We start from the raw sequence: 16,555 nt of genomic DNA, 5'->3' as shown, positions 1-16,555 counted from the left end.
AAATATATATATATATATAAATATATATATAAATATATATATATATATAAATATATATATATATATAAATATATATATATATATATATAAATATATATATATATATATAAATATATATATATATATACATATATATATATATATATATATATATATATATATATATATATATATATATATATATATATATATATATTGGGATCTAAGTAAAAGATTGTCAAAATAGGTTAGAAATCAGTTTATGTAACAATAAAAAAAAAAACAACAACAAAACAACAACACATCAGTAAAAGTTGAAATTGATTTATTTAAACTGTAGCATCATGACAAAACATTTCAAAAGCACAGACTTCATCACAGGTCTCATTTTGACTTCATTAAAAACATTATAACAAAAAAAAATTACATTACACTAGCACTTAAAATAATCAAGTTTAATGAGAGATGGCTTTAATGAAACACCATAACAAAACACACTACACAAAAATAAGCAATTTTGATGAGAAAAGACTTCAATTAAACATAACCAAACACACTACACTAAAATAAGCTAGTTTAATACGAGATAACATCAATACATGCAACTTAAACATTGCCTCTTTAAATAAATAAAATAAGCTATAATTATTCTAGTAGGCATGTGATCCGCTTCAAGCTATCTTAGAAAACATTAGTTCTCCAAGGAGTACTGTATTCATATTTGTTCGATTGCTTTTACTTGTAAAGTCATGGATAAGATTATGGATTAGGTTAGAGTTGTTTAGAGTGGTGCTATCAATTTCATAAACCCTATCAATAATCATAAAATTGTCATTTGATGAATGTAATCACATGATGTTTAATTTGGTAAAGAAAACATGTAATGGCTGGTAAGGATATCTGTCAGGGTGTGTAAAAATAGACTGAAGGCACTGGTGCCTCTGTAGAGGTATTGTGGCTTTATGTGTTGGGTGTGTTCAAGCGTGAAGTAGATTAGTAGGGCAAACCTGACGTCTGGTGCAGGAATGACAACAAAGATGAGACGATTAGGTCATAGGACCTACAAGGTCATGCGTCATAGGACCTACAAGGTCATGCAAGGTCCTAACAGCCAGAAAGTCATTAGAATAGTGTAGCCATAAAGGGACATACTAGAAAAGTAGAGCAATAACAGGCATACTGGAAATATTCAGCCATAATAGATCATACTATAACAGTACAGCCATAACAGGTATACTGGAAATATTCAGCTATAATAGATCATACCATAACAGTACAGCAATAACAGGTATACTGAAAATATTTAGCCATAATAGATCATACTATAACAGTATAGCCATAACAAGCATACTGGAAATATTCAGCCGTAATAGATTATACTATAACAGTACAGCCATAACAAGCATACTGGAAATATTCAGCCATAATAGATTATACTATAACAGTACAGCCATAACAAGCATACTGGAAATATTCAGCCATAATAGATCATACTATAACAGTACAGCCATAACAGGCATACTGGAAATATTCAGCCATAATAGTTCATACTATAACAGTACAGCAATAACAAGCATACTGGAAATATTCAGCCATAATAGATTATACTATAACAGTACAGCCATAACAAGCATACTGGAAATATTCAGCCATAATAGATCATACTATAACAGTACAGCCATAACAAGCATACTGGAAATATTCAGCCATAATAGATCATACCATAACAGTACAGCAATAACAGGTATACTGGAAATATTCAGCTATAATAGATCATACCATAACAGTACAGCAATAACAGGTATACTGAAAATATTTAGCCATAATAGATCATACTATAACAGTATAGCCATAACAAGCATACTGGAAATATTCAGCCGTAATAGATTATACTATAACAGTACAGCCATAACAAGCATACTGGAAATATTCAGCCATAATAGATTATACTATAACAATACAGCCATAACAAGCATACTGGAAATATTCAGCCATAATAGATCATACTATAACAGTACAGCCATAACAAGCATACTGGAAATATTCAGCCATAATAGTTCATACTATAACAGTACAGCAATAACAGGTATACTGGAAATATTCAGCCATAATAGATTATACTATAACAGTACAGCCATAACAAGCATACTGGAAATATTCAGCCATAATAGATTATACTATAACAGTACAGCAATAACAGGTATACTGGAAATATTCAGCCATAATAGATCATACTATAACAGTACAGCAATAACAGGTATACTGGAAATATTCAGCCATAATAGATCATACTATAACAGTACAGCCATAACAAGCATACTGGAAATATTCAGCCATAATAGATCATACTATAACAGTACAGCCATAACAGGTATACTGGAAATATTCAGCCATAATAGATCATACTATAACAGTACAGCAATAACAGGTATACTGGAAATATTCAGCCATAATAGATCATACTATAACAGTACAGCAATAACAGGTATACTGGAAATATTTGAAGCCAAAACAGATTATACTATAACAGTACAGCCATAACAGGCATACTGGAAATTTTCAGCAATAACAGTTAATACAATAACAGTACAGCCATACCAGGTCAAACGAGATCAGGACAGCCATACTAGAATTAAATAGCTGACTGCTAGCTTTGAATCAAGTTTGTTTACTAACCACTTAAACACTGTCAGCCCAAAAGCTTACTGAACTGCAAATTTTTCAAAAAAATGTAAAACTCATTACCTGAACAGAATAAAATTTGAAAAAAAAAAGGTAGCATTCCATTAGCTAACATAGGTCAACATCAATAGTACAATAACAACAAGCACTTTGAGATACTTAAATCTGCATTTAGGCAAAGTCAAGTACCCTTGGAGATGTAAGCTGACCCATAGGTCATACAAAAAATATACAATTGGCCCACATGTTGTTTAACTACAAGTCGGCCAAATAGCTGCAGCATGAGAATCAACACACCTAAGGAAGACAGCCAATCGAATAAAAATGGCATCAATAACGCACTTTAAAATAGAAAGCACGTATTAACAAGTACGAAGCAACAATTACACAAAGACAACAAAGAGCTCCACTATCCACTGAAGCATGTTAAAATGTTTTGTGTATGATAGCTGTCAAATGTTTTATCAGAATTTAGTTGACAAATGTTGGGTTAGTTCCCCTGAGTTAACAGAAATGAGGGATTAAATCAGTTCAATACAATGGACAAAATCATTCTTGGTCAAGTTCAGGAGGCCAGTAATATCAAGTGTAGATCGATTAAAAGTTAGATTTTCATTAATATACATACACATATATTAAAAAATTTAAATACATTTGTTAATTGTAATAAAGTTATTAATGAAACCTATATTAAAACATAGCACTACAAATTATTCTCTTGAAAGGAAATTATTAATTTAAGTAAGAGAGATGAATTTTTTTAAAAATATATTTAAAGTGAATAATTTGTTTTAAAGAAGTTTCCATTGATACTCAAAATGTCTCAATTTTTATACAGGTTATTTTATTTATTTTTTGTAAATCATTAAAACTCTGGGTACCAAAAACTACATTTGGTTAATGTTAAGTAAAAAAAGGAACTTGAATGAATAGAATAAAGCATTGACTAGCCTACAACTACCACGCCCAAATTTTAAAAACCCAGGTCCAAAATAAAGAGAAGAAAATTACTACAAAACACAATAGTTACATCCATTGTTCTAAATTTAAAAACAAAAAAAATATTTAAAACACAACTCATCTACATGTTTTACATACTAACAGGTAATATATATATATATATATATATATATATATATATATATATATATATATATATATATATATATATATATATATATATATATATATATATATATATATATATATATATGAGTGAATATTTAGTTATAACTGAGCAAATACTGGGATACTATTTTTAAAATGTGCTAAATAAAATACACTAAAAGGAAATTTGTGCGCAAAACGTTTCAATGGATAAAATGTGTTTTAAAATTAGGATAAAAATGTTTTCCATCAATATGACATCATCATGGGTTTTATTGGCCCTTCCCCCACCCATCACAAAAAAAGCCACTGGGAGAGTGAGATTTATGACCAATAATTGATATATGCACTAATTTGACTACAAACAGAAAGTCATTACACAATTAAAAAAATGAATAAATCAGCATAAAAGTTATCCATTTGGTTACAGCAAGATACATATTATACACCATAAAATAAACCTATAACTGTGGGATTTGATTAAGAGGTGGGTTATGGAACATAATGATACATGGAGCACACAATAAAAAGTGAAACAATTGGGATTTGTTCATTCATCATTTAGGAATTATTAGAAATTAAATAAATATTGATAACTTAAAGCAAAAAAAGTTGTATTTTGTATGTTCAATAAAATGTTCATAGATAACAAAATTAAATTCACAAAACAAGACTAATTTTTGTAATGTTACAATAATTAGCATTTACTGATAGGTTTAAATGAAGCTGTGGAAAACAGGATCAAATGCAATTACATTTTTAAAATATTTCACAGTTTCTTTAGTTAACAGTCACACAAAATAAGATATTTTATTCTTAAAGTGCACAGCAGCTTATTTTTAACAATTTATTTTAATTTTACAAACAAGCAAGGTTGCTTATTTGTGTCTGATAATTTATCATATCTGCCAAAATAAATATACATTTTAAAGTGAATTTCAATATCTATGTTATCAATTTGTATTACCCCCATTTTTGTAGTAGTATTTGTCACATTATCATTAGAATTAGGAGTGGATTTTAGTGTTAAAATACTTTCAAGCTGCACACATTATAAGTCTGGCTATCAAAGAGCAAAGACACAAACCAAACCCAGTAGTGTATTTTTTAACGTAAAAATGTACAGGTTAAGGAATGATATTTACTTTTCAAAAAGATTAAAATAATGTCAATCACGAGTCAAAAAATATTTTTACTTCCACTTTAAAATAAAAGGCAATTTATTCTCCATAATAACATATTCACAAACCAGACAATACTTAGTTTAATATAAAGTGTCTACTAAGGCATTAACCCTGTCCAATATGGTGGATAATAATCTTCCTTAGAAGTCAAATTGCCTATCTTGGTATTAGGGGCAGGGTATCCAGCATAATAAATTACCTCCCCTTTGACTAAGTAGCCAGCCCACCAGGAGTACGAGCCTGACGTGATTATCATATGGTCACAGCTTATCATGATAGCTAAATCAAGCGAGCCGTCAGTTTCATGAGAATAATGAACATCTGGTCCCTCGTCTAGGTTGGTCTCTGCCCATATAAGGTCGTTGGTACAGATGATGAACATTACTTTTCCATACTTCTTCCGGAAGTGGTCCATGGCTTTGTAATAATATGGAATAGGAGCAGCCGTGTAACCTTTGACACGCTGACGAACAAAATCTCCCCGACGAACATGAACCGCAACTAAAACAGCCCCTTCTAGTTTCCTCTCCTTGAGAAGATTTTTTATGTAATTATTGGCTGCGATTTTTAAACTTGGGTGCAGGAGAAAATGCTTGTTGAGAAGCTCATCACGGAGATCGTCGAAATATTTCCAAGACTGGTAGTACCCATCTAAGTAAGCATCACGTGTTGGGTCAATCTTCTCTACACCTTTGTAGTAGGTTGCTGCCTTTTCCTCGGGGTAGCGTTTAGGGTCCCTCAGGAGGTCAAGACTGCCCTGAGGGGTCGGGATCTTGAAGACGTCCAGCAGGTCCACGTCGTCGGGAATGATGGGGGTCATGTTGTAGCGCCGGGCGATGCCGATGAGGGTGGCGTACTCAAACATGTGGTTCCCCAGCCTGCCCTTGTATGTGATCATCATCCTGGGGCGCCGGTGGTCGTGCTCGTTCTCAACCCACCTCACAACATGCCGGTGAACCGGAACCTGGAACATATAAAAAAGGAAAGTTTTCTAATTTTTACTGCTGCATATGTTTATGTATAAAAGATTCCTCTTTAGACCTAGAGATCCATTGGGTAGATAAAGTTAAAATCATATGTTTCTTGACATCTGCATATGAAGGAATAATGTAGTCAGCACTAAGAAAAGCCGCCTTTACTTTCCTTAACTTGAGTTATGTACCGATCAGAGCTAGGTGGACTCTGTGGCGTTTGAACATGGATTTGAACTCTTTCATGTCAGCAGTCTAGTGCTTTACCGCTAGACCATGCCATTCTGATATTATAATGTATGCTGGGCATAATCCCTTCACAATGTAAAAAAGAAGATGAACTCAACATTTTTCTTCCTAATGTACAATGATATCTGTAAAGATCTAAAGAGAACTTCATTTATTATATTTAATCACACACAATAAAAAAAAGTCAAGGTTAGCATGCGCACCCTTCAAGCTAGATTTTAATTCCTCTATAACAGATTTGATGCAAACATGCCTAATATTATAATAATTATTATATAAAAGCATGCCATAATTGGATGTGAATAAAAAATGTACCTTATTGTTGACATACGCTATTATGTTTGTCATGTCCTGAACGTAGATCAGAAGGAAAAAGCAGAAAGCCACCCCAGTTAGAACAAAACATTTTGGACCTCTCCGTATTCTCATTGTACAAGCCCCTCCGGCAGGTCTGCGACTGATGCTAATATCTTCTTTGGACGAGACACTAACCTGGATTCTGTTTAGTCTGGATAGAAAAAATTAGGATGTCTGTTTTTTATTAAGCCTCATATTATGGGAAAAACTTGATGAAATATTACTTTTAAGTAGAATTAACATTCAGGGTCACGTTTAACTTTAATGAATGGGTTGAGTTTAGAGTTAGGGCTAGGTCATTGTGTTGACCACATAACCCTTTTACATGCTTCAGGTAATTCTCTGAATATTTAAACATATCATTTGTAGTTCTTTAAAAAAAAAAATGATAAATAGGTTTTTATTAGAAGAATTTTGAATATCTGGGTGCCTGTGAATAGGAATTTTTTTTAGATCTTTTATGGAACCTGATTTTACTAAAAATAGACTGATGGGTAAAAAAATGGGTAGATTTGCGTAACATAATAAAGAAAAGAAAATTGCAAAAAAATTCAAAATAAAACATTTGCTGATAAATAAATGCTGATAAAAAAAAGGAAGCGGATAAAAAAAAAGAAATCCACAGTTCATAAAATGATGATTATATTTTGTAAAAATATGCAGAAAAAATACCCATGTTGGAGCCTTTTCACTAGATACTTTGCACATGTAAATTCTGATGAATTTATGTACCTAAAATGATAGATTACCAAAATATTATATTTATGATAGTCTAGAAAAAATTGTAAAATAAATATTAATATTAAATATAGTTGAGCCTAATTCAATTACATTTTGCACATTGACAGGCTTTTCAGCAAACAAATCTCTGGGCTTTTTTCTAACCTTAGGCTTAGACTAACTCAGTGTTGCATTTGTTGATTTCTTTCCAATTTTGGAAAATAAAAATAAAAAAAAATAGGGTAGAAAATTTCCATGGGCAAACTCTAGGCCTAATTTCAAGTAGTTAAAGCAGTTGGCCCATGTGGTGAGGGTACCAATTTGTGTACCTTTAGCATACTCCTGTGTTAGATACTTGATGATCTTTTCACGTCTTGAGTACACATTCACACAACACACATTTTAAAAAACTCCACATTTCAAAAGTTTATGAGGATGAGTATAGTAAAGTGACATTTTGTATTTTATAAATTACAAAAAATAAATTAGCTATTTTGAAATGTTTTGAAAATAGCTTAACTTCAAAACGACTAACTATTAGGTCATATTATTTAAGGATTAATAAATAACTATTACTAGGGCCTATAATATAAACTAATACACTAGAAATGTAGACCAACTACTACATAGTTTACTTAAAAATTTTTCAATAAATATAGTCCTATACTATTGATGGTAATTAACCGGATCATGCATAAGACTACAAAAAAAAGACACAGGAATCCAGTGGAATTTCACCAAAAGGCTGAAAGATCTTGACTTTGCTGATGACACCAACTACTATCTCACAAGTAACAACATGCACAAACCAAACTGAATTGTCTATCTGAAGAAGCCTCCAAAGTTGGACTAAAAATCAATTAGAAATAAAACAGAAGTCACCAGAATCAATAACAATCAGGACCTGCCAGCACAGCTAAAAGGAAAAGATATACGAGAAACAAAATTCACATAACTGGGAAGTGTGATCAATAAGGATGGGGGAACAGATGATGACATAAGAAGTCGTATAAACAAGGCCAGGTGTGCCTTTAACTTCTTACGCCCAATATGGAATAGCACAGCCTTGTTGAGTGTTAATACTGTTTTGCTAATAATTTTTTTATTGCTTATGATTATTAGTGTTGTTAACTAAACATCACTGAAAATCAATTTTCGCTAATTCATTTTTAATACTTTTGTCAAGTTTAGTAATCATATTTTACTAATTGCCAAAAATTTTCTGCAAGTTTTTATTTCTAGGTCTATAAAATTATAAAAAGCCTTATAATATTAATTTGTTAACCAGTCCTATATTTATTTGAGATAATACGAACGATCTAAGGGGTCGTCCATAAACGATGTCACACTCGTAGGGGGTAGGGGTAATTTTGTGACAGTGTGATTAGGTGGGGGGCTATAGGAATTACCCCCCCACACACACACACATATCCACCAAGATAGAATCCATGATTCTAACACCAACTCTATACCTATATATTACCTTAATCCTAACCTTAAGACAAAGACAAAAAACTTAAGAATTCACCTCACGCTAAAATAAACCCAAAACCAAACCCATTGATTTAAGCCTAACCCTGATCCTAACCCTAACCCCAAAACTAACCCTAGACCTAGCCCAAACCCTAGCTGAACCTTAAGCTATGACTGGGGGGGGGGGGGGGGGGGGGGGGGGGGGGGTAATGTCTTACTGGGCGGGGTAGTAAGAACAACTAGAACAATGTTTAGTAGCAGCAAAAATAAGCATGTACACTTATTAGAAATACAAAATAATTAGCAAAACAGTATTTAAAATGCAACTAAAATCAATCCATGCACATTTTTAAACATTATGTATTAAAAATAATACGACGGGGTAATGATGGGGGGGGGGGGGGGAATGTCTGGGGGATAAAGCCCTGTTCCTGGGGGGGGGGGGGGGGGGGTGTTTAGATGGTGTGACGTCACACTTTTGCATTACAATGTTAGAAAACAACTTTTAACTGTTATTTCGTGTTTTAGAAAGATGTTTTAATAAATTGTAATAAAGTTCAGACAATATTTTGGAAAAATATCAATGTTTTAAGAAAACTTCAACTGCAATTCTGAGGGGGGTTGCAGGCTGAGGTGTGGCGTCATTTTAAGGGGTGGTGGTCTGGTTTATTATTGTGACGATGTATGACGGACAGAAGGGGAGGGGGGAGGTAAATTTTGTCCAAAAAACAGCATGGATGACCCCTAACCTAACGCAAATTAATTTTAAAACAATTTAATAGGCTACACATATCCTAAACATAGTAATAGTGCAAAGATCTAGTAGGCCATAATAGATTTCTAGAGCTAAATAATAGTAAACAGAGTGACTAGATTTTATAGATCTAGATTATCTTAGCTAAGCCAATGCCGCTGCCGAGAAAATCGGACGAATTGCGTTTTCCCTACCCCCTGCATATCCAACACTATTTTTTGCATGCATCCAAAATTAAAAAAGGTTAAGAACCACTATTCTATCTAGTAGATAGAATAGTGGTTCTTAACCTTTTTTCAATTATAGATGTATCAAACTATTCATACCCCACCAGATTCAAATGTTCATTCCTTGAAACCTTCTTAATAGTTGTAATAAATAAGTTGTATTGTCCGCATTGACAAAATCAATCATAAATAATAGGCCTACTAGATCTAGTACTAGAAATCTACTTAAATACATATTACATAATTACTACATATCAGTCGGGTGTGTGTCTTGACCTCCGCCAAACCCTGACCTGAGACTGATAGAACCCTGGTTGTTGGTTAAGAACCACTAAGCTAAATGGATAGGCCTAGTATTATAGGTCATGTGCTTAAAACACTGAAAAAGTGAAGGCTGTGCACTGTGATGACTGTGCTGTATGATTTTGAGTGAGGAAAGCGGAGAGTGAATTTAAAAATTATTTGGGCCCTAACTAAACTAGTTACTACTTTTTACTGGTAATCTATCGTTTTAGTACGTAAAATCGCCCGTGACTAGTAATGTGAAAAACAGGTAGAACTAACTCCTTAAATTTTAATACTAATTTTACATTTTGAGGAGGATTTATGTTTTGAAAAATACAAAAATGTTTCCTTGTTTCATTTATGTACCTGTTTTTAAACAATTGAATTAAAACATTTCAATAATAAATGAAGATTAGCGATGTTTCCAACAGATGCAACCATGCTCATTTACTATAGCAGCCATCGTTTAAGTTTTTTTTTTGTAAACTTATAGCGCCAGATTCAGGGGAAGCCACTATAGGTAAAATCATGATATAGTGTAGTAAATTATCCAGTGATTTTTGTTGAGTTTCGTAAACATTTGTTACCGTAAACCATAGTTTATTTGACCGTTGAAATAAAAATAAAGTCATGTGCATTAAATTAATGTTTTAACTTAATTTAAAGTTTAACTGACAGAAAATTAGTAACAATTAGTAAATATAAATATTATTAATAAAGTCTAGTGTAGTAATTAATGTTTTTTTTTAAGAAACAGAAAAAATAAACCAGGAGTGATCTCCCCTAAACTTTCTCGAATATTCTTATATAAAACAACAGGGGATGGGAACTTGGGCTATAGACATGATTTTTAATCCATTTTAAATACTTAAAGTTTTAAAAATAGAATAAAATCTCGTAGACAAAAGAATTGCACACCAAGTAAATGCCAAATAAAAAAGTGCATAATAGTGCACAATATTATTAGTACTTTAAAAATTTACATTAGTTTTTTGAGAAATCGGAAGTAGCGTAAATTACTACTTCCGGTCAATGGAAATACTCAAAATTTAACATAAGGTAAAGAATTTAGATCTTTTACTACATGTGAAATTTCATTTATCTATCTGAAATAGTACTCAAGTTATAGGCTTTTGAAAAATTCAAAGTAGAAAAAGTACCACTTCCGGTTACCGGAAATCGCTCAAAAGTTGATACGGATCTACGATTTTGATAAAATACTTATATATGAAATTTCATCAACCTAGCTGTAACGGTCTGCGTTTCTGTAGCGATATTTGTTTTACGAGATAAGGTTGCTGACCTTATGCTCAACCCCCAACCTGGAGGACCAGGGTGCTAGCTTTCGTCTGACCCCTACCCGCGCAGACCTTCCCAGCTTGGTTGAACCTTGGTTGATAGCCTGGATAGGCAGTCAATGTGGAAATTGTTGAGACACTACGGGGTGCCACAGAAAATAGTCAACATTATTATGTCTTCATATGAAGGTCTCAAATGTAGAGTAGTGCATGGCCAACAGACTTCGGAGGCCTTCCCAGTGCGGACCGGAGTAAGGCAGGGTTGCCTACTTTCACCATTCCTGTTCCTACTGGCCATAGACTGGGTTATGAAGATGTCAACAGAGAAAACGCGAAACGGTATACAGTGGACATTGTGGAGCCAGCTGGATGACCTGGACTTTGCTGACGACCTGGCCCTCCTTTCTCACACACAACAGCAAATGCAGGATAAAACCAACAGGGTTGCAAATTTTTCTACAAGCCTGGGTCTGAACATCCACAGAGGGAAAAGTAAAGTTCTCAAAGTCAATGCATCAAACAACAACCCTATAACACTGGCAGAAGAAGCCCTAGAAGAAGTGGATAGATTCACCTACCTTGGAAGTATTGTTGATAAGCAGGGTGGGACAGAAGCAGACATAAAAATAAGGACGGGTAAGGCAAGAGCAGTCTTCAACCAACTAAAAAATGTTTGGGGTTCGGGAGATTTAACCCTTAGAATAAAAATCCGGATCTTCAACACACTAGTAAAACCTGTTTTACTCTATGGAGCCGAGACATGGAGAATAACTGCTATAAATAAGAAGAAAATACAATCATTTATAAACGCATGTCTCAGAAAGATCCTGCGAATTCGCTGGCCTAAAACCATCAGAAATGATGTTCTATGGCAACGGACAAATCAACTGCCAGTGGAAGTAGAGATCCTCCAGAGAAAATGGAAATGGATTGGCCACACACTCAGGAAGCCTGTATCCAGCATAACAAGACAGGCCCTCACCTGGAATCCACAAGGCAGGAGGAAGAGAGGCAGACCAAGAAAGACCTGGAGACGTGACCTGGAAGAAGACACCAAGAAGATTGGATACACCTGGGGACAGTTGGAGAGACTAGCCCTGGACAGAGACGTCTGGAAAGCTCTTGTCAGCGGCCTATGTCCCAGTAGGGACGACAGGCAAACATGACATGAGCTGTAACGGTACTCAAGTTATAGTGTTTACACACGGACAGACAGACACACAGACATACGGACAGAATTGCAAAGCCCAGTTTTTCAGACTCGATTATGCATAAAACCTCTTAATTTTGATAAATCTGGATTGATAATTTTTGCCCGATTAAAATAAGTCCTCTATACTTTGGATGTGATGAAGGACTGAGGTGTAATACGGTGAAAATTGTTAAAATTTCAAGTAATTTTTGTGCACGATTACAATACTTTCTCTATACTTCGTATATACGAGAAAGTAAAAACATGCAGAAGATTTGCGACAACTAGTTCTAGATCCAATAAAATAAGACGATTAGATTAATTTTACTGAAGTTAAAAATAGTAAAAAGAACTAGAACAATGTTTAGTAGCAGCAAAAATTAGCATATACACTTGCAATAATTAGAAATACAAAATAATTAGCAAAACAGTATTTAAAATGCAACTAGAATCAATCTATGCACATTTTTAAACATTATGTATAAAAATAATATGGTGGCAAATAAATGATGGTTTACAGTATTTTTGGTGGTTTCCGGAACGGCTCGGCAGACTACGCCATGGTTTTACTGTTTTTTACTGCTGTACAATTACTGAATAATAAAAGACGCTATATTGTGATTTTACCCCATTCTTATTTGCAAATGGCTGCTGTTTATATAGCAAATCTTGCTCGCAAACACTGCTAAGATTATTTCTGGCCTATATTGATATATTTAGTATTATTTAGTATTTCGAAGTGACTACTCGGAAAAAGATTTTTCTCCCCAACGTCTCCACTTAGTTGGCAAAAGATAGTTCTGCGCATGCGCAGTGACCTATGGATGGGGTTTGGGTTAGGATTAGGGTTCTGCGGTTGTAAACATGCATGCGCAGTACCATCGAAAACATCGTCACGATGGCAAGTAGTAGTTTCTCTCCATTGCGAATCTGCCTTAGTATTTAGCTGTTGATTTAGGTTTATTATTCATTTATCTATAGCCTAATATTTGACACAAATATATCACAATATTATATAGTAGTATACTTCTATTAATTAAAGCCTTGACAATGAGGTAACTTTTTCGTACATTACTTGCTGCGGGCAATTTTACGTACATAAAATGATAGATTACCTTTTAGTACCACAACTATTAACTAGATCTAAGATTTAGAATAATTTAGATCTAGAATCTAGATCTAAAATCTAGAGGCGAGGTCAGGTGTTGTCTAGTCTTAAGAATAAGATCTAATTATAGATCTAGTAATTATTTAATCTTAGTAAGACTAATAGTAGGCCTATAATGATAATCAGTAATCTAGAGTTGTTGTTTTTTCTAGATCTAGCTAGTAGCTACTAAAGTCTAGTAGCTCTAGCTAGATAGATAGATCTGCTAGTTTATTGGCTAGACTAGATCTACTTAGTCTAGAATCTAGATTATTAGTATTTGAATTTGTATTTAAATTTTCATCAGCTTCTTTTCTAGATCTAATCTAGATCTAGAGATTATTGTAGTTTTACTTTTGTCAGTAAAAAAAAGATGTGAAATAAAGCCTACCTGTCCATACACTTAGTCCTAAATTATAATTTGGGGATTAGTGAGACTATAAGATGTTATATCTAAATAAATAAAGAGCTTGTTTTATTTTAAAAACTGAAGGGGTAGGGAAATCTTTTTCTTTATCTTAGGGATTTAGTAGGTTTTGCTTTGTGGTCACTCCAAGCACCAAGAAGAGTTGCAAAATAAAAACGGATCTCGATCTATGTTCTAGACAAAGTCTAAATAACAGCCGCTAAATTAAAGCTAACAACTTTTTTAAAAACCTAATGAATGATGAATCGGTTTCTAGTTTCTAAAATGCCGATAAATTATGTACTGTTTCAGTTTGGTGGACGAAATTTTAAACGTAGGTATACGATCTTATTCTCTTGTTTCTCTCAAATTTTGAGTGATTACGGTGAATAAAAGTATTACTTATGTAGCACTATGCAGTCCTAGCTAGGTTAACTTCCAGTTAAATGATATACAATTGCAAATCAGAAACATTAAATGACAAGTGGATTGAAAACAATGATATTTGATCACACAATGATTATTTTTTAATATTGGTTTACTGAAGGGGTCTCCAAACTACGGCCCGCGAGGCCCTCTGATCCGGTCCGTGGAGATCTTTTTGTCTACGGAAAAATGTTTCGGAAATTTCTATGTATCCTGCAACATCAGCATTACGTAAACGTCATGTTTTTACCGAATTAGAATAGAATGAATAAGGGGTATGTTGTGTTTTCCATCCGATCACTACAGTTTCAGTAGCGATTTTGTGAACTGGATTCAAAGGCAGAAGTAGAAAGTAAGATTGTTTCAAAACACATTTTAAGCAAATGTGGCCATTGCAGCTGGAGGTCATTGAGTTGTAAGAAAATGACCTCATGTGGGACAAGTTCAAAGAAGGACTGTTTTTTTTTACAAGTTTTTCCCCAAGGAAGACTTTTCTAATCTAAAAACGTTTGTATCAAAGTACCTTTCAATTTTTGAAAAAACATACCTGTTAGAACAAACATTTTCAAGAATGAAATACGTGAAGAACCATTTGAGAACAAACTTGTCCAATGATAATCTCAGGTCACTGTTCATGTTAGGGTCATCAAATCTGTCACAACAACTGAAAGATTTAGATGTCGCAGATGACCTCTGCTTTCTCGCACATAGTCAAAAACAAATACAGAACAAAATATATATTAATCTAATAGTGGCACTGACCACGACGTTCATTTTAGAATTTACATTGAAGAATTGCTCAATGCTAGTGTGTAATTTTCATGTCTTATCAAGCAGAGGCGTCTCTAGGTCGGGTGTCACCCCGTGTGCTATTCAAGGTGTCACCCCCCTCGAACACCAAATTAAAAACAATTATAGGCTATATATATATATATATATATATATATATATATATATATATATATATATATATATATATATATATATATATATATATATATATATGCTCATTCCTTATATATATTTTTTTAATTCAAAAGGAACAAAGTAACATTTCATGGTTTTCTCGATAGTTAGCATGGTGCACATGACCCTCCCCCCCCCCCCCCAGCAGAGGCGTAGCTAGGGGAGGGCGGCCGCCCCGGGCGCCGACCATAGGGGGGCGCCAAAAGGGGTAGAAATTTTTTTTATTAAAGTTCATTTTAAGCTGCGGTTTTGAATTATAAACAGTCAAGGTAAAGAAATTTAACGGCTGCGAGCCCTTGCATATTGATTAAACTGTTTTTTACCTTGATTGTGTAACTGTAAAACGTATATCCTTAAGAAATAGTGACAGGAAAAACCGCTTTCCAGCTTTCCTAGATGAGGGGGGGGGGGGCGCTTTTTCGAAGACTAAAATCGGAAAAATTCACACCGGATTAAGGAATAAATAACCGATATCACCCAGAGAAGAAACACATTGAACTAAAGCGTATTTTTGTAACATAAAAAAAAAATATTAGTGACGTTTAAAATTCACTCTACCATTTTTGTGCAGGATGGTAGGGCACTTTTTCACCAACAAAAACCGAAGGATTTGTACTGGATAGCTTACTAGATAACTCTTTTAACACTTATAAAAGAAATCAATTGTATTAACACTTAATGTACGATTTCACTACCCAGTTTTGCTAAGTATTAATGCGACTAGTTATTTGTACGATTCTTACGATTCTCTAAACTTGATCGTGAGAGATCAGATACTTTTACTTGATTGCAATACATCTTGCCTGGGTCACTGCATTAAAGAGAAATAAATATCACGGATTCTTGTATCGCTATCCGATCAGTAAAATAGCAGACTGTCGGCGCGAGTGGGTGGGAAGCGACACTCTTTGCCAAAATTTGAAGAGAGAAAAAAATTAGTATATTGTACTGATTATTTACTTTGTTCAACTGATAGTTCAAAGTTGTAATATAGGCCTACGATTATCGAAATTTTCTAAAGACACGACCAAAAATAGACTAAACAAGCTTGCACCTTCTACAAAATACACTCTTAAGCAGTGATTCTTAACTTTTTGGAATCACCGAACCCTTCTTAATGGTTGTATCGTCC

The 16,555-nt window shown here is 33.6% G+C and overlaps 1 protein-coding gene across 2 annotated transcripts; it reads right to left on the bottom strand.

Annotated features, from left to right (window-relative positions):
- Nucleotides 1–3,882: 3,882 nt before the first annotated feature.
- Nucleotides 3,883–14,093, bottom strand: LOC131947036 (galactoside 2-alpha-L-fucosyltransferase Sec1). Of its 2 annotated transcripts, XM_059308119.1 has the most exons (4): nucleotides 14,017–14,088; nucleotides 7,202–7,261; nucleotides 6,488–6,680; nucleotides 3,883–5,916 (listed from the first exon to the last, which is right to left on the bottom strand). In XM_059308119.1, the coding sequence occupies exons 1-4, from the start codon at nucleotides 14,022–14,024 to the stop codon at nucleotides 5,050–5,052; spliced, it is 1,128 nt and encodes a 375-aa protein (XP_059164102.1). In that variant the 5' UTR covers nucleotides 14,025–14,088; the 3' UTR covers nucleotides 3,883–5,049. The 2 variants fall into 2 exon arrangements, with proteins under 2 accessions (XP_059164102.1, XP_059164103.1); XM_059308120.1 differs by lacking the exon at nucleotides 7,202–7,261 and having other exon boundaries at nucleotides 14,017–14,093.
- Nucleotides 14,094–16,555: the final 2,462 nt, after the last annotated feature.

Source organism: Physella acuta, unplaced genomic scaffold (genome assembly GCF_028476545.2).
Source record: "Physella acuta isolate Inbredline_101_S28 unplaced genomic scaffold, ASM2847654v3 ptg000580l, whole genome shotgun sequence".
NCBI lineage: Eukaryota > Metazoa > Mollusca > Gastropoda > Physidae > Physella > Physella acuta.
This window is presented reverse-complemented; position numbering and strand designations above follow the sequence as displayed.